The sequence below is a fragment of the Xenopus laevis genome, chromosome 1L, assembly GCF_017654675.1.
Source record: "Xenopus laevis strain J_2021 chromosome 1L, Xenopus_laevis_v10.1, whole genome shotgun sequence".
In the NCBI taxonomy this organism is placed as follows: Eukaryota; Metazoa; Chordata; class Amphibia; order Anura; family Pipidae; genus Xenopus; species Xenopus laevis.
Window position 1 is genome coordinate 229,509,716 of NC_054371.1, and position 27,828 is coordinate 229,537,543.

At 41.1% G+C, this 27,828-nt stretch overlaps 1 protein-coding gene across 4 annotated transcripts in view; it reads right to left on the bottom strand.

Annotated features, from left to right (window-relative positions):
* The window catches only part of LOC108718850 (ciliary neurotrophic factor receptor subunit alpha), a 294,616-nt gene that overhangs the window by 26,233 nt on the left and 240,555 nt on the right, over positions 1-27,828 (bottom strand). For all 4 annotated transcript variants that reach the window (XM_041570397.1, XM_018267357.2, XM_018267339.2 and 1 more), the window contains 2 exons: positions 4,350-4,467; positions 2,952-3,118 (listed from right to left, as the gene is read on the bottom strand). In XM_041570397.1, coding sequence (XP_041426331.1) covers positions 2,952-3,118; positions 4,350-4,467 — 285 coding nt within the window. The remainder of the gene's footprint in view (positions 1-2,951; positions 3,119-4,349; positions 4,468-27,828) is intronic.

Consider the following 27,828-nt stretch of genomic DNA (forward strand, 5'->3'; position numbering starts at 1 on the left):
TCCCTACTATACCTGCTATCCCACAGTCACACTCCCTTCCCAGAGACTATTATCCACTGTTACTATAGGCACCATCTCTCCCTACTATACCTGCTATCCCCCAGTCACACTCCCTTCCAGAGACTATTATCCACTGTTACTATAGGCACCATCTCTCGCCTACTATACCTGCTATCCCACAGTCACACTCCCTTCCCAGAGACTATTATCCACTGTTACTATAGACACCATCTCTCCCTACTATACCTGCTATCCCACAGTCACACTCCCTTCCCAGAGACTATTATCCACTGTTACTATAGACACCATCTCTCCCTACTATACCTGCTATCCCACAGTCAACTCCTTCCCAGAGACTATTATCCACTGTTACTATAGGCACCATCTCTCCCTACTATACCTGCTATCCCACAGTCACACTCCCTTCCCAGAGACTATTATCCACTGTTACTATAGGCACCATCTCTCCCTACTATACCTGATGCTCTGCCATAAATAGAGGAATATATAACTCAGAAACCAAACACAATGCTAAATATAATAAGTGCATCCCTGTGTCATGTAGTACAACACTAGTGCCTCCGTTGCTGCCATTAGGTTTGCACTGTAGTATAATGTTCGTTTCTACTACCAGGCGCAAATCGTTGAGTGTTCTTAACCAGCACGGATACCATAGTATTCTGAGGAAAATGGTGCATTGTGAGAAAACACAACAAGGCGATTTACACCATAAATAAGTCCTGTATGTGTTGCTGCACTTTGTTAGACATTTACTGGCGGCAGTTATTGGGGCCCCAGGTTCAGGGCCAGTTCAGTTAGCTGTGGAATGATGGCTGTTGTTTCCAACATCCCAGTAAACATTTAATGAAAGCCTCGGAGACCTGGCTCACCTCCCTTCCAGCTTCTTCTCGAAACTCAGCAGGTCCCCTAGTGGAAGCCAACAGCGAGCCCCTCGCATAATATTTTCCTTTTTGCTACCTAGTCTCGTCCTTAGCAAATGCACAACCTCACTTGGAAACTCATCCGCTCGTGTAGATCTCAACATTCTTTCCCAATGAGATGAAAATCTAGTTTGGCACAAGCCTGACTTAAAGGGAAATGTCAGAATTAAAGCTGTTTTCTTGTGCAGTATTGTTCAAACTGGTTTCATTCTGGAGAAAAGGAAATGTGGAAAAAGTGTACTTTGGAGTGGGCAACAGTTCTGTCATGCTTTATGGCAGCGAATCTAGATCTATACCCAGCACCTGAGACAAAGCAGTATCAAGTTTAGGCTAAAGTTTAACAACCTTTGGGGCCATGGGTATAAATTGTAACAGGCACTCAGAACAATTAAAGTTTATTGCCGAATTTTCTAAATAAATTTGCTTCTTAGCGCAGAAAGGTCACCATGAACATTTGTTATTTGATATTTCAATTTTTAATTTAATGGCGCTTTGCCCTTTGATAGATAAGCTCATTAGGGAGATCAGTATGTATACGGGTAGCCTGGATATGAGACACGAGCAGGGTAGAATTTAAAGTACAAGTGAATCAATAACGTTCATCACACTGATAGATTTGATACCAGACATTGAATTAAGGGCAATGTCCTACTTAGTGATGTCACTTTGCTCCACAATTACTAGACAGTTGGAACAAGTCAAGGAGCAGGTAAAGAGGAACCTCAAGACCTTGGAATCATCAATAAGTCTTGTTTCTAATTGGGAATGGGCTGATGTTGATTAAGGATCATCTGAGTCCCTGATGGAGCCTACACTGTGTCCCTCAGCAGCAGTTGGTCGTTCCCATAGACTTTTAGGTTTAGGCTATTGGCACTTCTATTATCAATGCAAACAGGTTCAGCCAGAAAACTGCCTTCAACAAAAGAGTCATCCCATTCCACCACTGTATGTTGTATACATATTAAAGTGACAAAACCAATAAAAAGAAATAAAACCTAATCCCTCTAGAGCTGTGGTTCCAAAACTGTGGGGCTTTCCCCCAGGGAGCCTTGAACAGTAGCAGGGGGTTCACATTAAAGGTTAATTTAGGGAAGATTTGGGGAAAATGCCAATTTCCTCTCTTAGATAAGCCTGAAAGGCCAGTTTAATGTTCAATGAGGATGAAAACATATTAGCTGTGCTACATAATGTTGGAACAATGGCAGAATGATGGATGGATGTAAAGCTAAGGGGTATTCTGATCAAAGGTTGGACCTCCAAGGTGTCTTTTAACTGAAACGGTTGGTTAACCACAATACTGGATTAAAGATGGCTTCAGCTCAAGATGAGTCTTCTTCTGGGTATATAAAATAATGATGAAAGTTCATAGCAATGGGCACAGGCTAGTTGGAGGGCACCTGAAACTTCTGCTAAGAGTAGTGGCCGTCCTTACCTGACCTCTGTTGCCAAACCGCTCCGGCGTTGAATGGGTTAAGGCCAACTCCAACTTTCTCGTCAACAACACAACGGAGTCAACAGAGATGAGGTCTTTTGAGATCCGGAACGTTGACGAGGCCACAAAACCTCAGCAATTTCGCAGCATGGACCAAATGTTCTTATCCCATGTCTTTCCAATGTAATTACTTTTATTGGCACGCGAGTTCCATGCACTGCCAGAAGTGCGGGAAGCCAACGCAATTAAAAATGTGGAACGCAGGATGAAGTGTCTGACATCATGATGGCTTTGGAAAAGGACTTTGCACTCTTGTTTTTCTCTATTTTTATTAAATATTTTCCTCTTTCATCCCCGATTCCCCATCATGCTTTGCTCCCTGTGTATTTCTCACAGCTGCGTTATTACATTTCTCTTCATTTACAGGCCATTTCCATCCTCTCTTATCAACTCATCTACTTTCATACCTCAACCTGTTCCTTGTCCTGTCCTCTTGTGATTCTTCTACCTCCCTGCAACCCCTCCGAATCTCCCCCCTCACTATGCTATAAACAGGCCCGTGGATATAGTTAAGTTACCTATGGAGAACTCATCAAAACTGATGCTAGTTGAGTTCTTCCCCAGTGCGTTGGTCACCACCACGGTCACCTGGTACTTCTGGGTAGAGAACAGGCGGCTGTATTTGATGTGGCACCTGTTTTTGGGGAATGGGTCCTTCTCACAGTACAGCTGCTTCGAGTCGTGTCTGGGAAAAGCAGAAGGAAACCATTAGTGACTTATCACAGCCAACATTCCGCTCGTACTACAGTAATGTCCAACTATTGCTCTACACATGCTGCTTTTATGTTACTGCCCACAGGCCACTATATATGTATATGTATAACTGTGTATAACCACTGTCCTATGTCATCACAGCAGCATATAACATATTCCAAAGTTACAAGAAAAGTAGACAATTCCATGAAGGTCCCCTCATATGTGTATGCCCTTTATTTAAAGGAGATCTAAACCCTAAAAATGAATGTGGCTAAAAATGCCATATTTAATATAATGAACTTATTGCACGAGGCTAAAGTTTGAGCTTGTCAATAGCAGCAATGATCCAGGACTTCAAACTTGTCACAGGGGGTCACCATCTTGGAAAGTGTCTGTGACACTCACATGCTCAGTGGGCTCTGATTGGCTGTTGAGAAGCTAAGCTTAGGGCTCGTCACTAATTATCCAGCAGAAAATGAGCTTCCCTGGCTGTAATATAAGCTGATGCTACAGGTTTGCTGATTATTCAATTCTGATGCTAATTGCACTGGTTTCTGTGCTGCCATGTAGTAATTATGTGTATTAATTACTAATCAGCCTTATATTGTGACATTTCTATTCTATGTGTACTGTATATTGTGAGTGGCTCCCTAAGCTCAGTAAGTGACAGCAGCACAGAGCATGTGCAGTGAATCAGCAGAAAAGAAGATGGGGAGCTACTGGGGCATCTTTGGAGACACAGATCTTTACTGCTAAAGGGCTGTGGTTGCCTTGGGCTGGTACAGAAGCACAAAACATCATGTACAACATTTCTAGCTACTTCTTTATTTAGACTTTAGTTCTCCTTTAACTGTGTTTATACATATGGGTCAAGGCAAGGTATCGATTACCCTCTGCACTAACACATAGCTTACTCAGCACCCAACCCTAACCCATCTGAACCCAGCAAGCACCTCCATTTATCTCTGACATCATGGGGGCAGGGCATGTGTGCACCTATAAATGGAGGTCGCGGGCAGGGAGAGCGGAAGAAGAGCTCAATCTGAACCAACACAATGTGTGTGAAAGCCGGGCCCGAACCTGCCCGACTGGACATCCCTACTCAGTACATAGAACATTCAGTGGTACATATATTTATATATTTATTTTAATGGACAGAACAATGCAGAAAGGATGCGGCAGAGACACGAGAAAGAAACATGTCACCCTGTGGTACTTACATGACTGTGATGTTGAAGGTATTGGGGATGAAGGTAGGGAAAGGGAGGTGCCAGCTGCAGTAGAATGATGCCGGGTAGTTGTTGGATCGACACATGAGTACAGGTTCCCTGGGAGGGTCTGCAAAGAAGAAACAAATTGGCAGTCAGTGCTGACAGTTACAGCCCAGAGACAAATCCAATGCTGTTCTACCCGGATTGGAAAAGTTGGCCTAGGACATTCTAACTCTGCAGTAACTCATCTGTGTTATACAGGTATAGGATGCCTTATCTGGAAACCCATTATCCAGAAACCTCTGAATTACGGAAAGCCCGTCTCCCATAGACTCCATTTTAGCCAAATAATCCAATTTTTTAAAACTATTTCCTTTTTCTGTGTAATAATAAAACAGTCGCTTGTACTTGATCCCAACTAAGATATAATTAATCCTTATTGGAAGCAAAACCAGCCTATTGGCTTTAGGGATGTAGATCCAAATTACAGAAAGATCCATTACCTGGGAAATGCCAGGTGCCGAGCATTCTGTATAACAGGTGCCATACCTGTATATAGTGAATAAAGTACCACGTCTTGTAAAACATAAGGACATTATAAGTTACCAAAGAGTTCCATGACCATATAAAAAGAAAAGGCTAAAGGTGATGGAACTCCGAGGTAACTTCTAATATCCTCATATTTTGCAACTGGGGGTACTTTATTTATTATAATACACAAGTTTCTGTGAGTCATGTGACAGAAATGACATCACTAAGATCGGATTATAACCAATGACATCACTAAGCCCCATTTATATAATTTATATTTAAATTATAAGGATATAATTTACAGGATATTCATAGCTCTTGTGTGTGTATATATATACAGAGTTACCGAGGAGTTTCATGACCATATAAAAGTACGAGGCCGAGTGTTTTTATACAGGTCATGGAACTCCGAGGTAACTTCTAATATCCTCATGTTTTACAACTGGGGGTAATTTATTTATTATAATACACACGTTTCAGTGAGTCGTGTGACAGAAATGACATCAGAACTCACCATTTATAACTGATGACATCAGAACTCACCATTTCTAAGGATATAATTTATAAGATATTCATGGCTTTTGTGTAGATATATATATATATATATGGTATATATATATATATATATATATATATATATATAAATACACACACAATATAAGCCAATAACCGCACTCATAGGACTTTCTCAATAGTGCAAAAACGGAAAAAAACTATTTCAACGTTTCGGCCTCTACTTGCGGGCCTTCTTCAAGAATATATATTTTATATTACTGTAGAAGGCCCGCAAGTAGTGACCGAAACGTTGAAATAAAATGTTTTTGTTTTTGCACTATTGAGAAAGTCCTATGAGTGCGGTTATTGGCTTATATTGTATATGAATTGTAAACAAGCACCCAGGCATTTCTTGCTTATAGTTGTGCACCAGTTTAGGACTGTGCATATATATATATATATATATATAATACACAAAAGCCATGAATATCTTGTAAATTATATACTTATAAACGGTGAGTTCTGATGTCATTTCTGTCACATGACTCACTGAAACTTGTGTATTATAATAAATAAAGTACCCCCAGTTGCAAAATATGAGGATATTAGAAGTTACCTCGGAGTTCCATGACCTTTATAAAAACACTCGGCCTTCGGCCTCGTACTTTTATATGGTCATGAAACTCCTCGGTAGCTTATAATATCCTTATATTTTACAAGAGGGGGTACTTTATTCACTATATATATATATATATACACACATATGGGTCACTGATACCATGCTGATTGCTCGACTGACTTTTAAAAATCTATAATAATAAATAAATTCTAGAAATCGACTATATTTCTGTTCCATTTCTGAATTTCCTCTTTTAAAGACTGGACTGGAGTGTGAATAATATAAGCAGCCCGAGCCTCTCCACTGGTTCGGTTGTTAGTCCAAGAATGGCTGATAGATTCTGTTTCCCGAGAGACTGTTCAGGATGCGCCTGATAATTATCCAAAGATGTTATTTTTGTATCTTCCTCTTCCCCTTGGATTGGCAGCATTCGGCCTGTGACAGCATTCCTACCCGAGGAGCTCATAGGGACATCATCATCTTCATTATTTATTTGTATAGGGACATCTGGGAGGCTGGAAATTGTATTAGTGACCCAGTAGGATGAGTCATCTATCATTACTTCTAATGCCTACAATTACGTTTACGTGCTCTGCCTTCGTTAGCCCTAACGATAAGATTAATTCTGTTACATCCGATGTGATGTCGTATCATTTATAACAATCAGAGGTCGTCCTGTTGCCCCGGCAGTAACAAAACACTCCCCCAAAACAAGAGAGAAGATCAGACAAGTGGGATATTGATTGTTTGGACTCTAGATCTGGGCCTGTCGGGGTCACAACTCGTGATTAATGGATCCACAGTGAACTTTACACCAATTCCACATGAGGATTTTCTATGAGAAACGCAGGAAAAAAGGTCTGGCTGCTTGAAATCCATACGCTTTTAACTAACACCCCACTTAATCAGACCCCGTCTCATATACCAGTCTCGTTACTTCAATTAAACAACAAGAAAAGCTAAAAAAAATGGTTATACCGAAAATAGTGTATTTAATACAGTAAGAGGCACATTTATGAATTTCGAAATCATGTCATTTTTTAAAGACTCCCCTAAACGCAAAATTCGACCAATCGAAATTTATTAAAAAAATCTCATTTTTTAAACTCGGCTGAATGGAATCGACCGATAACTCGAATCAAATTGAAATCAAATATTAAAAACTCGATTCAAATTTTTAAAACTTGAATGGCAGGAAGGCGGCAAACAACTCCAAATTGATCCCTGGACCTCTCCCATTGACTCAGACATCAATTTGGCAGGTTTTAGGTGGTAAATAGTTGAATTCGAGTTCTTAGAGTATGATAAATCTCGAAAAAGCTAATTAGAATTTTTAAAAAAACTTGAATCGAATTTGAATAACTCCCTAGGCAAATTTGATAGTTTTGACCATAAAAAAAAATTGAAAATTTTCAATTTGAGCCTTGATAAATGTGCCCCATAGTGTAGTATGTTTATCTTAATTCTCTCTTGAGTTTTTGTTCCCCTTTAAGTGCATGGAAAGAGTCTTAGAAAACCCTGTGATTTAAGAGGATTCTTCTCTTACTGGAGGTTGACTAGTAACCAGTCTGTATTTCCCTGCTATAGACTCGTTCAGATTCAGAGCTTAGGAAGTCAAAGCCCCTGATGAGCCCACAATATCTGTCCCATATATCACTGTATCACAATATCCCTAGTGATTTACACTTAAAGGGTAAGTAAACCTTTAAAATAAGTGAATGTAAAATTGATAAGGGGGTTATTCTAAGCACTTTTGCAATGTACATTTATTATTTATTTATTTTTAATTCCAAGATATTAAGGGATACATGTGCTGTTAATATGAATGAATTTTGTTACAACAGCGCCACCTGCTGGTCAGTTTCCCACCAGTCTGACCAGAAAGTAGTTAAGGAAGTTGTCAGGAGAAAGAAAGAGGCTGATGTTCTTCTGCTTAGGAATAAAATTAGAAACCTTTCTCACATCTTTCCTAAGCAGAAGAACATCAGCCTCTTTCTTTCTCCTGACAACTTCCTTGACTACTTGCTGGTCAGACTGGTGGGAAACTGACCAGCAGGTGGCGCTGTTGTAACAAAATTCATTCATATTAACAGTACACGTATCTCTTAATATCTTAATAGCCCCCTCATCAATTTTACATTCACTTATTTAAAAAGGTTTTCTTACCCTTTAACAACAAATTATGTGGCCCCGGGGTATGTATATTCTATAATTGGAATTTTAGTAAAGTGTATTCTATCTCAGGCCTCGCTGTAGCTTTCGCTCTTACAATTATTTGTCAAGTAAAACCACTTTGTGGCCCAATAAGCAGCCTGTAAAGTCATTTCTGGCATAAAGAGGGTTAATTTGTTTAAGAATCAGAGTGAGGAGTGTGCGGTTCCCCCTTTTGTCCACTGACAGATCAGTCCTGAAAGTCCTTCCCTGGTGGGTTATCATGGGGGACACTCCGACTGCCGCTCCCCAGGATGACACTTGTGCCTAATGCTTGTGCCAATCACAAGAGGCAGATAAACAGAATGATCTCTATAGCTTCTCACAGCAGCACAACCCACACATAGGGGCAAATTCACTAACCTGCGGAAATTCGCCAGCGCGGGCTTCGCGCACATTGCAACACTTCGGCAGGCGTAAATTGGCCTGGACAACGCTAATTAACGAAGATCCGAAGTTGCGCACAGGGCACCGAACGCTGGTCAAATTACGCCAGCGAAATTACGCTCAGCAGTTTGAAGTTACGCCAGCGTTGGCTAATTAGCATACGGCGTGCCGTTAAAGTACAATGGACGTATATGTTGCAGCAAATACATTACACTACACAAGCCCAGGGAACCTTAATAAAATGATATAAAGTTGTTATAATTCCCTACACATGAGCCCACTGTATAGTATATGTGCCATATGTTAGCAAATGTAGGGGGGAAGGAGGGTACCCCAAAAAAAAATGTACAATTTTTTCAGTCTATCACCCTTTAAATAGGAAAAAATGCCAGGTATTTTTTGAGGAATTCCTATCTACTCTATTGCACTTCGTCTGGTCTGAGGTGGCGAAGGCAAGTCTGGCGATAAAGGTAACGGTCAGTAAAATAAAAAACGTAGTGAATTTGCGTAGTGAAGCTCTTTCGCCAGACTGAAAATTCTCCTTGGCGAAATTACGCCAGCAAATTTACACCAGCTACCGTTAGTAAATCGGCAAAGTGCCAAAATGACGTCACACTGGCGGATTTTCGCCAGCGTTAGCCACTTCGCCCTTTAGTAAATTTCCCCCCAAGTGTCCAACAATGGAGAACACTTACAATTCCCACAAGTAAAATACAAATAAGTGGGTGGGACTTGCAAGAATGAGTATCTAGGAATTGTTCCTTATATCCAGGTGATATTGTCACTCACCTGAAACATAAGAATGGGGCGTTCCCATAAAGTCATGCGGGTTAGAGTCCTGCGCGGAACCAATTTCTAAGACCCGGACTCAAACCCGCAGCCCGCTATCCAAACCGCATATTTACACGATTTGATCCGCTGCCCGACCCGGACAGCAACTACCTTATCCGCAACCCGACCCGCAAACCGGAATTGACATCATCAAAAGTGGGCGGGAACAGAAACAAGTTTTGTAACACTTTAAAAGAAGTAAAATATAGATAATATCACATAAGATAAGAAATTTAGATGAGACCCGCGACCCATGGGTATACCCGCACCTGAAAGTCCTCCCCTCATTCCGCAGGGTGCCCGCTTTTTTGGCGGGTAACTCACGGATACCCGACCCGCTGCAGGACTCTAATGTGGGTTCCAAGAACAAGTAGCACAAGGGGTTAATCCACCCCGAGTACAAAGAGCATGAAATAAAAAATATATTTGAAGGTCTCAGACAGTTAGAAAATCACAGGACAGATGTAGGGGAGACCTGTCCCTTATATAGTGAATAAAGTAGCCCCTCTTGTAAAATATAAGGATATTATAAGTTACCGAGGAGTTTCATGACCATATAAAAGTACGAGGCTGAAGGTCATGGAACTCCGAGGTAACTTCTAATATCCTTATATTTTGTAACTGGGGGTACTTTATTTATTATAATACACAAATTTCAGTGAGTCATGTGACAGAAATGACATCAGAACTCATCGTTTATAACTGATGACATCAGAACTCACCATCTATAAGGATATAATTTACAAGATATTCATGGCTTTTGTGCACTATATATATATAATATTATATCACTTATATACAGTATAATATTATATGACAATTTGTTGTGCACAACAGCAGGCCTGATATATTCCTCTGCTTCCCTCCAACACTAATGGACACACATTATCTGTATCCTGAGCACATTTGTACTTAATAAATAATAGAAGGTTGACGTCTGCTTGAGTGCTGTACTCTAGGGGTTACACACTCAGTCTGGGCTCACACTCATTTATCCACGTTACTGACCAGCGTTACACATGGCACCCCCAAACTGACAGATATATGAGGGGTGTGAGGAGCAAGTTATAATGGTTGATACATTGTAACAGAATCAGTGTAACACAGTGTGACATACATTTCATACCAATTGTCTCAGAATATCCCTCTCTACATCATACTAACAGTTAATTTAAAGGTGAACAACCCATTTAAAGGGAACCTATCATTAAATAAACAGCTTCCTCCATGTGAGCTGTGCCTGAACTCCAATAGATTATTTTAGGCTCCTGTAGTAGCGCAGAGACTCACACATGAGGGGGCTTGTATATAAATATATATATATATATATATATATATATATATATATCATCCCTCCCAACATTTTGGAAGTAAAAAGAGGGACAAGAAATTTTTTCGCACGTAGAACAGCAAATTTTTTGGACAACGCCCCTTTCTGTGGCCACACCCCTTAATTACCATGTTCATTTTACAAAATTTGGCAGGTTATGAAAGTTTGAAAATATTTCTCCTTATCTAAACTGTTTTTTTGTGTCTCAAAATTGTTACAAAGTATCTTATTTGCACATTTTACCTGTTCTGTGCTCTCTGCTAAAAGCCAATTAAGTGAGAAACTTTGTTTCTTTTTCTGGCTGTTCAGTGCAGAGAAAATAGGGACTTTCCAGTACAAATGAGGGACTGCGGGTTGAGCTGTCAAAAGAGGGACTGTCCCTCCGAAAAAGGGACAGTTGGGAGGTATGATATATATATATATATATATATATATATATATATGAGAAATTAAATGTGATTGGGTCAGAGAGACATGGGGCAACTTATTAGGGACAGGGGGGCTAATTGTGGCCCAGTTTAAAGGAAAACTATACCCCCCAAACAATGTAGGTCTCTATTAAAAGATACTGAGTAAAACAGCTCATATGTAAAACCCTGCTTCATGTAAATGAACCATTATCATAATAATATACTTTTTTAGTAGTATGTGCCATTGGGTAATCATAAATAGAAAATTGCCATTTTAAAAAATAAGGGCCTCCCCCTGAGATCGTACGATTCACTGTGCACACATACAAACCACATGTAAGGTCACATGAGCCAATTAACAGACAGAGTTCTGCCTTTTGCTTCCTCACTTCTTCCTGTTACAGTTAGAGCTGCAGTATTTCTGGTCAGGTGATCTCTGAGGCAGCACAGATAGAGTCACGAAATGGTGGTTCAAGGCAAGAGATGTAAAAGGGCAATATTTATGTAAATATATATTCCAGTTTGGTAAGATTCTTTAATATGTCATTCAATTTGATATAAAATATCTGTTGCTTAAGTATTCATTTTGGGGGTATAGTTTTCCTTTAAATGACGGCAGAGCAACGTGGGGAAAAGTGCTGAACTCAGGGACAGTCAGGAATTGTGCTGGACACTCATCTGTATGAGGCTTCCGGGAAAGGATTAACAGCAACAATGTGAAACAAGTCAGCAAGAAAAGAGAATGGGAGAAATGGCGTTTCATTATTCAAGTCAGACATGAGAGCGGGAACGCTGCGAGGCTACGGGGAATCCCACCAACTATACAATATACAGGGGGAAAGCATTTCTGATACATCATATATAAATTGTATAGACATGAAGAAAATCTGTCATGCTGGTTTGTAATCTGACATATAGATATATAATGAATAAAATACCCCCTCTTGTAAAATATAAGGATATTACAAGTTACCAAGTGTTTTTATACAGGTCATGGAACTCCGAGGTAACTTATAATATCCTTATATTTTGCAACTGGGGGTACTTTATTAATTATAATACACAAATTTAAGTGAGTCATGTGACAGAAATGACATCAGAACTCACCGTTTATAACTGATGACATCAGAACTCACCGTTTATAAGGATATAATTTACAAGATATTCATGGCTTTTGTGTATTATAGTGATATATCCTTATAATACACAATGAATATCTTGTAAATTATATGCTTATAAACGGTGAGTTCTGATGTGATATTAGAAGTTACCTCGGAGTTCCATGACCTTTGGCCTCGTACTTTTATATGGTCATGAAACTCCTCAGTTACTTATAATATCCTTATAATTTACAAGAGGGGGTGTTTTATTCACTATATATAGTGAATAAAGTACCCCCTCTTGTAAAATATAAGGATATTATAAGTTACCGAGGAGTTTCATGACCATATAAAAGTACGAGGCCGAAGGCCGAGTGTTTTTATACAGGTCATGGAACTCCGAACACCGTTTATAAGGCTATAATTTACAGGATATTCATGGATTTTGTGTATTATATATATTACTTTATTTAATATATAATCAGAGCTTGGTGACGTCATTTCTGTCACATGACTCACTGAAACTTGTGTATTATAACAAATAAAGTACCCCCTATTACGAAATATGACGATATTATAAGTCACCTCAGAGTTCCATGATCTGTATAAAAACACTCAGTCTTCAGCCTCACATGATTATAGGGTCATGGAACTTCTTGGTAACTTATAATATCCTTATATTTTACAAGAGGGGGTACTTTATTCACTGTATCATTTACAGTAGGGGGGTACATTATCCCTTATAATACATGAGTGATACTCAGAGTTCCCTGTATAACTCAGCCTGCAGCCTTGTGCCTTTATATGGTCACAGAACAACCCCTCAGTGACTTCTAATATCCTTATCATTTACAGTAGGGGGTACATTATCCCTTATAATACATGAGTGATACTCAGAGTTCCCTGTATAACTCAGCCTGCAGCCTTGTGCCTTTATATGGTCACAGAACAACCCCTCAGTGACTTCTAATATCCTTATCATTTACAGTAGGGGGTACATTATCCCTTATAATACATGAGTGATACTCAGAGTTCCCTGTATAACTCAGCCTGCAGCCTTGTGCCTTTATATGGTCACAGAACAACCCCTCAGTGACTTCTAATATCCTTATCATTTACAGTAGGGGGTACATTATCCCTTATAATACATGAGTGATACTCAGAGTTCCCTGTATAACTCAGCCTGCAGCCTTGTGCCTTTATATGGTCACAGAACAACCCCTCAGTGACTGCTAATATCCTTATCATTTACAGTAGGGGGTACATTATCCCTTATAATACATGAGTGATACTCAGAGTTCCCTGTATAACTCAGCCTGCAGCCTTGTGTCTTTATATGGTCACAGAACAACCCCTCAGTGACTTCTAATATCCTTATCATTTACAGTAGGGGGTACATTATCCCTTATAATACATGAGTGATACTCAGAATTCCCTGTATAACTCAGCCTGCAGCCTTGTGCCTTTATATGGTCACAGAACAACCCCTCCGTGACTTCTAATATCCTTATCATTTACAGTAGGGGGTACATTATCCCTTATAATACATGAGTGATACTCAGAGTTCCCTGTATAACTCAGCCTGCAGCCTTGTGCCTTTATATGGTCACATAATGACCCCTCAGTGACTTCTAATATCCTTATCATTTACAGTAGGGGGTACATTATCCCTTATAATACATGAGTGATACTCAGAGTTCCCTGTATAACTCAGCCTGCAGCCTTGTGCCTTTATATGGTCACATAATGACCCCTCAGTGACTTCTAATATCCTTATCATTTACAGTAGGGGCTACATTATCCCTTATAATACATGAGTGATACTCAGAGTTCCCTGTATAACTCAGCCTGCAGCCTTGTGCCTTTATATGGTCACAGAACAACCCCTCAGTGACTTCTAATATCCTTATCATTTACAGTAGGGGGTACATTATCCCTTATAATACATGAGTGATACTCAGAGTTCCCTGTATAACTCAGCCTGCAGCCTTGTGCCTTTATATGGTCACAGAACAACCCCTCAGTGACTTCTAATATCCTTATCATTTACAGTAGGGGGTACATTATCCCTTATAATACATGAGTGATACTCAGAGTTCCCTGTATAACTCAGCCTGCAGCCTTGTGCCTTTATATGGTCACATAATGACCCCTCAGTGACTTCTAATATCCTTATCATTTACAGTAGGGGCTACATTATCCCTTATAATACATGAGTGATACTCAGAGTTCCCTGTATAACTCAGCCTGCAGCCTTGTGCCTTTATATGGTCACAGAACAACCCCTCAGTGACTTCTAATATCCTTATCATTTACAGTAGGGGGTACATTATCCCTTATAATACATGAGTGATACTCAGAGTTCCCTGTATAACTCAGCCTGCAGCCTTGTGCCTTTATATGGTCACAGAACAACCCCTCAGTGACTTCTAATATCCTTATCATTTACAGTAGGGGGTACATTATCCCTTATAATACATGAGTGATACTCAGAGTTCCCTGTATAACTCAGCCTGCAGCCTTGTGCCTTTATATGGTCACAGAACAACCCCTCAGTGACTTCTAATATCCTTATCATTTACAGTAGGGGGTACATTATCCCTTATAATACATGAGTGATACTCAGAGTTCCCTGTATAACTCAGCCTGCAGCCTTGTGCCTTTATATGGTCGCAGAACAACCCCTCAGTGACTACAGGAATCTCAGCCATAAAGCAAGGCAGGACTGCTGCTTACAATGAGTCAATACCATAAGACATAAGCTCTTTATATTCCAACCATCAATCAATATTTTCATAGTGAGGCAAATTTAGCATTGGGAGTTGTGTATTGTAGTCTATCATCCCCAGTGTGAGTATATCAGATATATATATATATATGGGGCATTGTGTGGGTTGAACAGACAAAGTGTTGATAGTGAGTGTGGGAATATTACAGGATTCTGACATTAGTGCCAGGAGTAGGTACAAACAAAGGGGCACAATAGAATGAGGGAAAGAAAAGGTTCCTCAGTATAATAACTGGCACTAATAATAATAATAAAAATGAAGTGAGACGGCAATTTGGCACAGAGAGGATTCTATTCCTGCCTCAGGCCCAAATCTCTCAGATTCATGTGGTTCTGAGCTGTGTCTCAGCAGGTTCCAAAGCTGTAAGTGCCCCCCCCTCCTCCTCCCTGTGCCCCCCATGACTATAAGGAGAATTTAATTAAAACCCATATTCCTGGCAGTCTCACAGGCCCTTTATTCTCCTTTATACCTTGTACCTTTCCTTCTATGGATATTTTGGCCCAATGTGGCCTCTCTGATATTTACTTGACAATTTATAAAGAATGTTTGTTCCACGCTGGAGACAATAGCAAAGTCCTGTTCATTACAATCATTACTTACATCACACTTGTTGGTGTTTGGGGTTGACTGATTCAGTGGGGTGTTGCTCTAAAACCCACAGCACAAAAAATAGGGGTACAGACAAAGTACACGCTAAACCTTCAGGTTTGAATCCCAGTAAATGAGCCCCAGACTAACAGATCCATTTCCATAAAACTTTGCTGGGAAGAGGGAACGCCACTGGCTTTCAGAATGGGGGTTTTTCTAACTGAGGGTTAAAACTGTAACTTCACCTCAAAAGCTCTGACTCTGGGGCTAATTGCAGGAATTTATTTATATAAAGTGTATATACTTACATACTGTACATATTCACAGAGAATCGGATGGAATATAAATTCACACAAAGCCTATAATAGAGCGCAATGTCCAGAGAGTTCCCTGCTGGTCATTATTGGTCCAACTGCTCTCTCTCTCTCTCTCTTTCTCTCTCTCTCTCTCTCTCTCTCTTTCTCTCTCTCTCTCACTCTCTCTCTCTCTCTCTCATTCTCTCTCTCTCTCTCTCTCTCTCTCTCTCTCTCTCTTTCTCTCTCTCTCTCACTCTCTCTCTCTCTCTCTCTCATTCTCTCTCTCTCTCTCTCTCTCTCTCTCTCTCTCTCTTTCTCTCTCTCTCTCTCACAAACATTTGGGCTGCCCTTTCTCTTACTCCTGAGATCAGAATAATAATTGTCCATCTTACATACTGACTGGGTCTCCCTTCTGGGTTCTGTGTTTCTATCCTGCCCATTCCCTACTAGATTATTAATGGTCATTCCTGCTTGGAGAGATGAATTGCAACTGGACAAAACTGATATAGCGAGTCATTGTGCCCCTCTTGCTTTTCTATTTCCAACTTACCCTACTGTCACCACCTTGTTTTACTGTCTCCTAATGTCACTTCTTCTCCTCTCACCATCGATTGATCTACTCTCACCCTCTTCGTCTACTGTTCCATTTTGACCTTCTATTGCCTTATTGGCCTATGCTCCCCATCTGTATCTATTGTCTCCATATTGCCCTACTTCTCCTCTCACCATCTGCTACTGTCTCCATCTTGCCCTTCAATCGCCATATTTGGCCAACGCTCATCCTCTTTGTCTACTGTCTCCATCTTGCCCTTCTTTTGCCTTATTGACTTACTTTCACCCTATTAGTCTACTGTCTCCATTTTGACCTTCTTTTGCCTTATTGACTTACTTTCAGTACCGTAACAAGAGGGGGCCAGCCCTGGTGCGTGACGCGCAGCCGGCCCACACCCCCTCAGTAAGGCCTGTCCCATTTCAGTGGCGCATGGGCTGCCGGGGGGCCCTGAGGGGGTGCGGGCCCTTGCCTGCTTGCACCCCCTGCTCCCCCGGTAGTTCTGCCACTGCCTACTTTCACCCTCTTAGTCTACTGTCTCCATTTTGACCTTCTATTGTGATCTTGTCTTTCTATGTCCACTTTACCCTACTGTCTCGTCTTTGTCTTACTATCACCATGTTTCCCATCTATTTCCATCTTGCCCTACAGTCACTATGTTCCTGCATTATCTCCATCTTGCTTATCTGTTTCCATCTTGCCATACTTTTACCATACTGTTGTCATTTGTACTACTGTCACTTTTCTGGCATATCATTACAATCTTGGTCTACTGTGACCATTTTGGAATAATCCCATGAACTTGCTGTTTTGCCTCTATTTGGACCTACTGTCATCAAATTGCCCAACTGCTTCCACCTTCCCTATTGTTTCCAACTTGCCTACTGTCTCAATCTTGCCTCTCCATGTTGCCCCATTGTCTCCATCTTGCTTTACTGTCTCCATATTGCCTTCTTTCCAAGTTGCCCTAATATAACTCCTAACCCCTCTGTGAGCCCAGGGTATTCATCCCGAAGGGTCTATTTAACACAAAAATAAATACATATTTGCACTTGACATATCCGTAGCCACATTAAAGGTGGCCATACACGGGCCGATAAAAGCTGCCGACAGACCAAGTCGGCAGCTTATTGGCCCGTGTATGGGGGCCCCCGACGGGCTTCCCCGATCGAGATCTGGCCGAAAGTCGGCCAGATCTCGATCGGATGGGGTTAAAAATCCCGTCGGATCGCGGCCGCATCTGTTCGTTGATGCGGTCCCGCGATCCGACCGCCCGTTTGGCGAACGCTAGGATCCGATCGTTGGGCCCTAGGGCCCACGATCGGATCAGCCCGATATTGCCCACCTCAAGGTGGGCATATCGGAGGGAGATCCGCTCGTTTGGCGACATCGCCAAACGAGCGGATCTATCCGTGTATGGCCACCTTAAGGCAACAATAAGAAACTAAAGTATCTGCCCATAAAATCTCCATTCCATTATATAGTAGAGAATAACATGAGCCTGTAGGAGAGACAGTGCTAGATGGATGGACCATAACCATTTCTCTGCAGCCCAATAATAAAAGGCAATGTAGGGTAAAAATGATACCTGTTAATGGGCGGCCAGCAAATGGGCACAGCATGATGTCTAGGCGCTCGCAATACTCTGGAGCTTCCATCTGCCCATTAAACAGATTCACTTAACGGAACATTTATTTTTATTATTGTACACGAAATCTTTTATAGTTTAAAAATATCAATTGGAATGAAAAGGAAAATGGATGTGCAGCGATGATTTGGTGAGAGGAGTTCTGTAGTTATTTCTAGTTCCTGGGACTGATATATACACATATACCTGGGACTGATATATACTCATATACCTGGGACTGATATATACACATATACCTGGGACTGATATATACACATATACCTGGGACTGATATATACACATATACCTGGGACTGATATATACACATATACCTGGGACTGATATATACTCATATACCTGGGACTGATATATACACATATACCTGGGACTGATATATACTCATATACCTGGGACTGATATATACACATATACCTGGGACTGATATATACACATATACCTGGGACTGATATATACTCATATACCTGGGACTGATATATACACATACACCTGGGACTGATATATACACATATACCTGGGACTGATATATACTCATATACCTGGGACTGATATATACACATACACCTGGGACTGATATATACACATATACCTGGGACTGATATATACACATATACCTGGGACTGATATATACTCATATACCTGGGACTGATATATACTCATATACCTGGGACTGATATATACACATATATACCTGGGACTGATATATACACATATACCTGGGACTGATATATACACATATACCTGGGACTGATATATACACATATACCTGGGACTGATATATACACATATACCTGGGACTGATATATACACATATACCTGGGACTGATATATACTCTATAACCTGGACTGATATATACACATATACCTGGGACTGATATATACTCATATACCTGGGACTGATATATACACATATATACCTGGGACTGATATATACACATATACCTGGGACAGCTGAGTAGCAGTTCAACTACAGAACCAACACTTTTGGGCATCCCTGATTTTTGTCAGTCTGTGTAGATTCCATTTCATATCAATAGATCTACATGAACACAACTGTGTCGTTACAATCACTATTTGCCCCCAGTTGACCATGTTGTTTGTACTTGACAAGGAAAAGGCAAAAATCGACTAAAGGTGGCCATACACGGGCCGATAAAAGCTGCCGACAGACCGTGTCGGCAGCTTATTGGCCCGTGTATGGGGGCCCCCGACGGGCTTCCCCGATCGAGATCTGGCCGAAAGTCGGCCAGATCTCGATCGGATGGGGTTAAAAATCCCGTCGGATCGCGGCCGCATCTGTTCGTTGATGCGGTCCCGCGATCGACCGCCCGTTTGGCGAACGCTAGGATCCGATCGTTGGGCCCTAGGGCCCACGATCGGATCAGCCCGATATTGCCCACCTCAAGGTGGGCATATCGGAGGGAGATCCGCTCGTTTGGCGACATCGCCAAACGAGCGGATCTATCCGTGTATGGCCACCTTAAGAAATGAGGGAAATTGCCGGATGCTCTGGGGCAAATGTCAGGCAGAACAGAGATCTACACTACTAATATCTATACTACTATCTATACTACTATCTATACTAATATCTATACTAATATCTATACTAATATCTATACTAATACCTATACTAATCTGAAACAATAAAGCAAACAGTTAAAGCATCAGATAATGGAAAGTGGTGTCCTGGGAAAGTCTCTGGCAGTGTAATTTGCATATGTAAATGAGTAATCGTGTGAGTTACGGACTGAGTCAGCTCAGTATTTATCACTTGGAGGAGCGGGGGGTTCTGTGATTGATTAACTCCCCCTGAGTTACAGCCACTGCTTCCCATGGTGCTACAATTACCCATCATGCTCAGCTATACAAAATAAAAGGAAGACTGAGGCCCAGAGAAAACAAATGAGGAGGGTCCAACTTGCAGCACCGCAGCCTCGGGAAATGAAATCTGGCAGCAGCCGCCGCAATGTTTAGGGTTTGTGACAGAGACTAATTTATACCTGGTCTGGAGCGAGATCAATGGCAGTGACCTGATAATGAAATATAAATATATATTCACTGACATATTTCATACTTTATATCTGTCGTCTCCAGGGCGCCATTTGTTGGGGGTTCAGGAGTTTATGGGGTTAAGTGGAGTCCTCTGTCATTTACCATCAATATGTTTTGTTTTTATCTTCATGATTTAAATGGACTTTACATATTGTGGGACCAGGAGCCTTCCAGTACAGCTATGGGACCTGTTATCCACAATGCTCGGGACCTGGGATTTTCCGGATAAAAGATCTTTCTGTAGTTTGGATTTTCATATCTTAAGTCTACTAGAAAATCATGTAAACATTAAATAAACCCAATAGGCTGGTTTTGCCTCCAATAAGGATTAATTATATCTTAGTTGGGATCAAGTACAAGTTACTGTTTTATTATTACACAGAAAAAGGAAATTCTATTTAACAATTTGGATTATTTGATTATAATGGAGTCTATGGGAGACGGCCTTTCTGTAATTCGGAGCTTTCTGGATAATGGATCCCATCCTGTACAGATATGCCTCAGCCTGACATAAGCTCCATGTTGGGAAATGTACAATCACTAATTCATGCTCCGTATCATGGATACACAGCATGAGTTATCTGGTTACACTATTAGGGAAAATAAAATGAAAGACAAGATGAGTAAAGGGTAGTAGTTAGTTGCAGAGAGGCCTGGCTACAACATTGCTGGGAGCTGGGTGCTGGTAGCTGGGTGCTGGGAGCTGGGTACTGGGAGCTGGGTGCTGGGAGCTGTGTGCTGGGAGCTGGGTACTGGGAGCTGGGTGTTGGGAGCTGGGTGCTGGGAGCTGGGTGCTGGGTGCTGGGTGCTGAGTGCTGGGTGCTGGGAGCTGGGTGCTGGTTGGTGGCACAGACTGGCCAGTGATGATGTACAAAGTCATTATTAGCCCAGTGCCCAGGAACATTGGCATCAGCTGAGAGTGAAAGTTGCCCCGGAGCTTTGTGACACGAGTGAGACTCTGGGTGGAGGTGAGAGGGAATAATTGAAAGTCGTGTCAAGTGGTTTCACCTCCGGTACAATGATAAATTGCAGAGCGCGGAGCAGTTTGTGTGGAAGCTGCAGAGCTAATTGTTTTCCTTCCCTCTCACTCCACTGCTTGTCGCTCCCAATGATGTATGGCTTGTTCTGATCAAAACAGACCCTGGAGATCAGCACTGCTGTGTGATGTAGAGCAGTGATGTAGTGCAGTGACGTAGTGCAGTGACGTAGTGCAGTGACGTAGTGCAGTGATGTAGTGCAGTGATGTAGTGTAGTGATTTAGTGCAGTGATGTAGTGTACTGATGTAGTGCAGTGATGTAGTGCAGTGATGTAGTGCAGTGATGTAGTGCAGTGATGTAGTGTAGTGATGTAGAGTAGTGATGTAGTGTAGTGATTTAGTGCAGTGATGTAGTGTACTGATGTAGTGCAGTGATGTAGTGCAGTGATGTAGTGCAGTGATGTAGTGTAGTGATGTAGTGTAGTGATGTAGTGCAGTGACGTAGTGCAGTGACGTAGTGCAGTGATGTAGTGCAGTGAGTGCAGTGATGTAGTGTAGTGTAGTAGTGTAGTGATGTAGTGTAGTGCAGTGATGTAGTGTAGTGATTTAGTGCAGTGATGTAGTGCAGTGATGTAGTGTAACTGATGTAGTGCAGTGATGTAGTGCAGTGATGTAGTGCAGTGATGTAGTGTAGTGATGTAGTGCAGTGATGTAGTGTAGTGATGTACTGCAGTGATGTAGTGTGGTGATGTAGTGCAGTGATGTAGTGCTGTGATGTAGTGTAGTGATGTAGTGTAGTAGTGTAGTGATATAGTGTAGTGATGTAGTGCAGTGATGTAGTGTAATGATGTAGTGTAGTGATGTACTGCAGTGATGTAGTGTAGTGATGTAGTGTAGTGATGTAGTGTAGTGATGTAGTGCAGTGATGTAGTGTAGTAGTGTAGTGATGTAGTGTAGTGATGTAGTGTAGTGATGTAGTGCAGTAATGTAGTGCAGTGATGTAGTGTAGTGATGTAGTGTAGTGGGAACAGACAGTATATAAGAGCTGTATATAAGAGCTGTATATAAGAGCTGTATATAAGAGCTGTATATAAGAGCTGTTTATAAGAGTTGTATATAAGAGCTGTCTATAAGAGCTGTCTATAAGAGCTGTATATAAGAGCTGTAAATAAGAGTTGTATATAAGAGCTGTATATAAGAGTTGTATATAAGAGCAGCACAAGATCTATATGTTTTTCTATACAGTAGCCTTGAGTATCAATCAGCCGGATCCATATCACTAATTCTGGCTTTATCCATTTAATCCAACGTAGGACTCATGTCCCTCATACTCAGAACTCAGTAAATGCTCAGTATCCAGGGACAGAGGCAAGCAGCAGAATTAATCAAGGTTCAGGCCTCCACTAATATTCATCTAATTAAACACATACAGTGGTTGGCAATTCATTTAATGGATATTGAGAAGGAAAGAACCTCGGCTTCAGCGAGAGCAGCAACTTGAGCCCCTAATAAATCTGCCCCCTCACGTGACACATTAAACATAATAAGTCTATTTATTGGGAAGCAGCAGTTACGCAGCACTTTGCTTTCTGGCACAAACAAAATATTTCTGCTGAATGAGTGAGGGGTTCCATTAAATAGACCAATAGTCAGTGATGAAAACGTCCCATACAGAGTAACAGGGAACAAGTCCATTCTCATCAGATCTGCCACTAAACAGCCCTCCCCGCTTTACACTCCCAAAAATTCAATTTCATTTTTACTAAACTTCACTTTCATCTCAAACGTGTCCCCGGGCGATTTCGGATAAGCACCACATCAATTACCTCTGACACCGGCCTGTCCCCGGAATAATAATGAGACTCTTGCTTGGGCTCATCACATGCAGAGATATGAGTGTGTATCAGGGGACAGGCAGCATGAATCTTTTTATTAGCAACTTGTTTATTGTTACATGAAACTTTCTTATCATTGCTCGTCTGCGGAGCTCGTAACCAGCAGGGAAGCGCCACGGAATCCATTAGTTGATGAAACGGGAATAACCAGATATTTTAGTGTAGAATCCTGGACTGGGCATTTATTTGCTGCATTAAAGGGCTTGTTCACCTTTAAATTAACTGTCAGTATGATGTAGAGAGGGATATTCTGAGACAATTTGTAATTGGTTTTTATTCTTTATTATTTGGGGTTTTTGAGTTATTTAGCTTTTTATTTATTTTAGTTTGCAAGTTCAGCCACCTGTTGCTAGGGTCCAAATTCCCCTAGCAACCATGCATTGATTTGAATAAGAGACTGGAATATGAATAGGAGAGGCCTGAATAAAAAGAGGAGGAATATAAAGTAGCAATAACAATACATTTGTAGCCTTAAAGAGGATTTGTTTTTTAGATGGGGTCAGTGACCCCTCATTTGAAGGCTGGAAAGAGTCAGAAGAAGAAGGCAAATAATTAAAAACGATAAAAATGAAGACCAGTTGAGAAGTTAGAATAAGAATTAGAGTTCTATAACATACAAAACGTTAATTTAAAGGTAAACCACCCCTTTAATGCGCAGTTCTGTAGACACAAGGGTGTAGGCACGACCAGTAGTGATGTGTGATAGAGAATTTGTTAAATCCGAACCCAACCCGCAACCGCATACTTACACGCTTGGACCCGCTACCCGACCCACAGGTACCTTATCCGCAACTCGATCCATGACCCACTGACCATCAAGAAGCAGGAAGTGATGTAATTGCAAACCGGAAGTGACATCATTAGAAGTAGGCGTGATCAGAAAAAAGGAGTAAAACAGGAAGAGATGTCATTGTAAACTGGAAGTGACATCATTAGAAGTTGGCGTGATCAGAAAAAAAGGAGTAAAACTCGCTATTGAGAAGATCCGCGACCCACAAACCCAGAGAACTACCGACCCGCGTCTATACCTGCTCCCGACACTTCTACCTGCAACCCGCGGATACCTGACCCACTGCAGAACTCTAATGTGCTCCCTCCCAACCCAAACCTGACCTGATCTGTCCCTTCTATTTATAAACCCATGTCCGTCCCAACGTCACCATAGGGGCAGGGCAGGCGCGAGTCTATAAACTGATGGGCCAGGAGCTGGCAGTTTGAGGTTGTGGGCAGGGACTTCAGTAGCCAACCTAAACCTGCCCAACCCGTGGGTCCTGTGGGTTTTGACCCGGCCCACACATCACTAAAGACCAGCTATAGGAACCCAGGAATGACTGGCAAGTCAGGGCTGGTGCTAATGGCAGGGTATCCTTGTGTGCTTAGAGGATACAGAATTACATGCCACTCTGATTGACTCCTGGCAGTTTGGTCACAAGCAGCCAATCAGAATTTAGCTTCCGGCACATCAGTAATTACAGCTCCCCCCATGCGCAGTCTGTAGCCAGAATGAGAATCAGTCAGTAAATCCCAATGATAGGAAATAGCCCAGAGTGACTGATGTGCTTTATACGAGGGGCTCGGCTGTGGCCCCTGATGGGATTCCCTCATATAAATCTCTCACAATTATCAGTCGGAGGGTGGGAGAGGCTTTCAGGAAGGGGCTGAATGTCCAGTTGAAAAGAAGGAAATGAATTGGTTTGTATCCAAATCAGCAAAAAAGGCTGAGACAAGCAATGTCCATTATGGGCCGGTTCTCATTGTGCAGGATCTTTATCTGTGGCTGTTTATCTGTGGCTATTTATCTGTGGCTGTTTATCTGTGGCTATTTATCTGTGGCTATTTATCTGTGGCTATTTATCTGTGGCTATTCGTCTGTGACTATTAATCTGTGGCTATTTATCTGTGGCTATTAATCTGTGGCTATTTATCTGTGGCTATTTATCTGTGGCTATTAATCTGTGGCTATTAATCTGTGGCTATTAATCTGTGACTATTAATCTGTGACTATTAATCTGTGGCTATTTATTTGTGGCTATTTATCTGTGGCTATTTATCTGTGGCTTTTAATTTGTGGCTTTTAATTTGTGGCTATTAATCTGTGGCTATTAATCTGTGGCTATTAATCTGTGGCTATTAATCTGTGGCTATTAATCTGTGGCTATTTATCTGTGGCTATTAATCTGTGGCTATTAATCTGTGGCTATTATTCTGTGGCTATTAATCTGTGGCTATGGGGTATTTAACTCAGCTCTTTTGAGGGCCACATGTTTTAAGGTTTTTCACCTTCCAAACGCTTCAGATAATATACTAGAAATAAAGACTTTTTGCAATTGCTTGCTATTTATTTATTTTTGATGGTTGTTCTAAAATGTAAGTTTAACGTTTCTGTCTCTGGTGCTTCAGGGCTGAGGTTCTCTCAGTGCTCCATTAGTTGATACATTTCTCAGTAGGGAAGTATAGGACAGGCAGAGTATGACACACACAGGGAACATAGGGCAGGCAGAGTATGACACACACAGGGAGTATAGGGGAGGAAGAATATCATGTGGGGGCCACACAAGGGGGGTGCCAATTGGACAGTACTAAACTAATAGATCAATTTAGATAGGTTATGGAGTCGCTGACCTCCCCCCCAGATCAGCTTTAGAAACACATAAGGGGAAAAACTAAACTTTACACGTTACCTTTTTGGCTTGACATTAAACACGGGTATTAACCCTTAAGCAGGAGCATTTAGTTTGGTGTGAATGGTGGAGGTGCCGTCCTCCTATGCCCCAAGCATCGTGCTTGATACTGAGAGACAGGTGCACCTGCAACCTTTGGGGGAAGTGAATAGCCCAGTTAAAAACACAGCACTGAGAGTGTCCCAAATCCCCCAGTGAGCGGTTACCTTTGGGCACTGTACCTTGCATTATCGAAAAGCCCCATACCTGGAAAGTCCTCTGGATAATAGATCCCATGCCCATGTATATAAATGGCAACATTCATGTATGGGATCAAGGGGAATATTCACAGAGCAAGGAAAGGGATACAAATAGAAAAGAGATTTGGAAGGAGAGAGAATTTATAGCTTTTCATTCAGTCCATGAGATGCTGCACCACTAAATACTCAAGTGTTCATCTCGCAGCTTATTGGTCTGTGTCCTACCCCACTGATATTCAGCTGAACGACCAAACCCCCACTTTTTGCATTTAAAGGGCTGGTCCACCGTTACGTTAACTTTTAGTATGTTATAGAATGGCCAATTCTAGGCAACTTTTGGTTTTCATTATTTATTTTTTATACCTTTTCAGTTATTTGCCCTTTTCTTGTGACTCATTCCAGCTTCCAAATGGGGGGTCACTGACCCCATCTAAAGTACAAATGCTCTGTATGGCTGCAAATGTATTGTTATTGCTGCTTTTTATTACTCGTTTTTCTATTCAGTCCTCTCCTATTCATATTCCAATCTTTTATTCAAATCAATACATGGTTGCTAGGGCAATTTGGACCCTGGCAACCAGATGGCTGAAATTGCAAACTGGAGAGCTGCTGAATAAAAAGTGAAATAAGTCAAAAGCCACAAATAATAAAAAATGAAAACCAATTGCAAATTGTCTCAGAACATCCCTCTCTACATCATACTAACAGTTAATTTAAAGCTGAACAACCCCTTTAACCTGTGTGAGTTTCTAATGTGTCACTTAGCAGACATAATATCGAAGGCTATTATTAAATGTACTAAATACTAAGCTCTATAGTTAGTATAGATATGGGTATATATCATTTATGTGACAGTAGGGAGGGGTGTGTGTATGGGGCTGGGTTTTCATTTGGAGGGGTTGGACTTGATGGACTTAGTCTTTTTTCAACACAATTTAACTATGTAACTATGTAACTATGTAAATATGTAACTAACTATGTAACTTAACCATCTACTCTGGGTTTAACCAGTTTGTCAGGCCAGAGGCAAATGTGTGTGTTTTTTGAAATGACGTATTTGAATTTATAGTGTATCTAGAGACTTACAGATCACCCGTCTTATTCTCCTCCAACCATAAAGAATTCATGATCGGACATAATTAAAACTCCCTGTTAACAATACTTTAATAAAGTTAAATGAGATATAACCTTGCAGTTGGGCGCTTCTAGATGACTGATTTAATTGTCTATTAAATATGGAATGCAAATTAGAAGTGAAGGGTACGTTTTTGGAACCAAAAGGTGGGGGAAGATAATTTTCTGCCAGTGTCTCTAATATCCCAGGGCATCATTTAGGGCCCATTTAAGAAGGACTCGGAGGCACAAGTGCAAAGTGCTGCAAAACTGTGGCCCTTACAGATGTTCCATTAAAGCCAAATCGCCTCCATTCACCTGTTTAATGAATGAGAAAATGTTCCGGGGAATTAACGCCGTGTTGCAGAATTGTAACTTTTTATAAAGGTCTCACTCTGTGCCCCCCTAACCTTATATAATATAAATATCCTTACGGCATCAGCTTTTCCTTGTCACCTTCACCTTCACAAGTCAGTGGGGCTCATTTATAAACACTGGGCAGAAATTTTCACCTGGGCAGTAACCCATAGCAACCAATCACTGCCATGGGTGCCGGGGCAAATATTCCCATAAATAATCCCCACTGAGTACAAGAAACTTTATTTAGCAATAAAGACCAAAAATTTTTTTTTCTGAAATATTTATTTGCCCTTTAATTCTTGAAGTCTATAACCTGGCATTTAGGGAAAAGCCACCTAATTATTTGCCTGTGTTCCATACCTATCCCCATGGCAATTATTTTTTATTTA